General features: G+C 47.6%; 1 protein-coding gene across 1 annotated transcript in view; it reads right to left on the reverse strand.

The window, feature by feature from the left end:
- LOC119593175 (arylsulfatase B-like) overlaps positions 1 to 540 on the reverse strand; it is a gene marked incomplete at its 5' end in the record, with an annotated part of 6,038 nt that continues 5,498 nt past the window's right edge. Inside the window, 1 exon segment of the mRNA XM_037942153.1 lies at positions 1 to 444. Within this exon segment, the coding sequence (XP_037798081.1) occupies positions 263 to 444 (182 nt within the window).

The following is a 540-nucleotide window of genomic DNA, read 5'->3' on the forward strand; positions in this document are numbered from 1 at the left end:
CCCGAATTTTGAAGACAAGATGAAAGATTGTATTATCAAAAAAATGACAACGTTGACAACCTTCAAGGTGGCAAATTCAAAGAGAACATTGTTCCATGCTCCACTGTGTCTACTGGCATTTGCTGATGAACAAAAGGAGTGTTGCGTAGTGTGTGGATATCATTATTTTTTATCAGAGAAGAAGGTATCAGATAATGAGGCATACAGATTATAGGCAAGTATCCACATTTCTCACTCGCATTAACGACGGCACCGGCAGCGCCTAGGGAACGTCGCACCAGCCTGGGGTCCAGACGCCGCCCCAGTTGGACGGGTCGCCCGCCGGGTCGCTGTCCGGATGGTCTTTGGGAACCACGTTGGGAAGCTCCTTCAGCAGCAGCAGTTCCAAGGTCATTGCCAAGTCAGGCTCGAATTCGACCAGGTTCATTGCTTCATTGCGGTCATCTAATCAGGGAATAAATATTAGAGATGCAACAGCCTAAAAGGCGAGTAGAGATGTGAACGCAGGTCTATGCACACCCATGCAATCACACACATAAC

Source organism: Penaeus monodon, chromosome 31, assembly GCF_015228065.2.
Source record: "Penaeus monodon isolate SGIC_2016 chromosome 31, NSTDA_Pmon_1, whole genome shotgun sequence".
NCBI lineage: Eukaryota > Metazoa > Arthropoda > Malacostraca > Decapoda > Penaeidae > Penaeus > Penaeus monodon.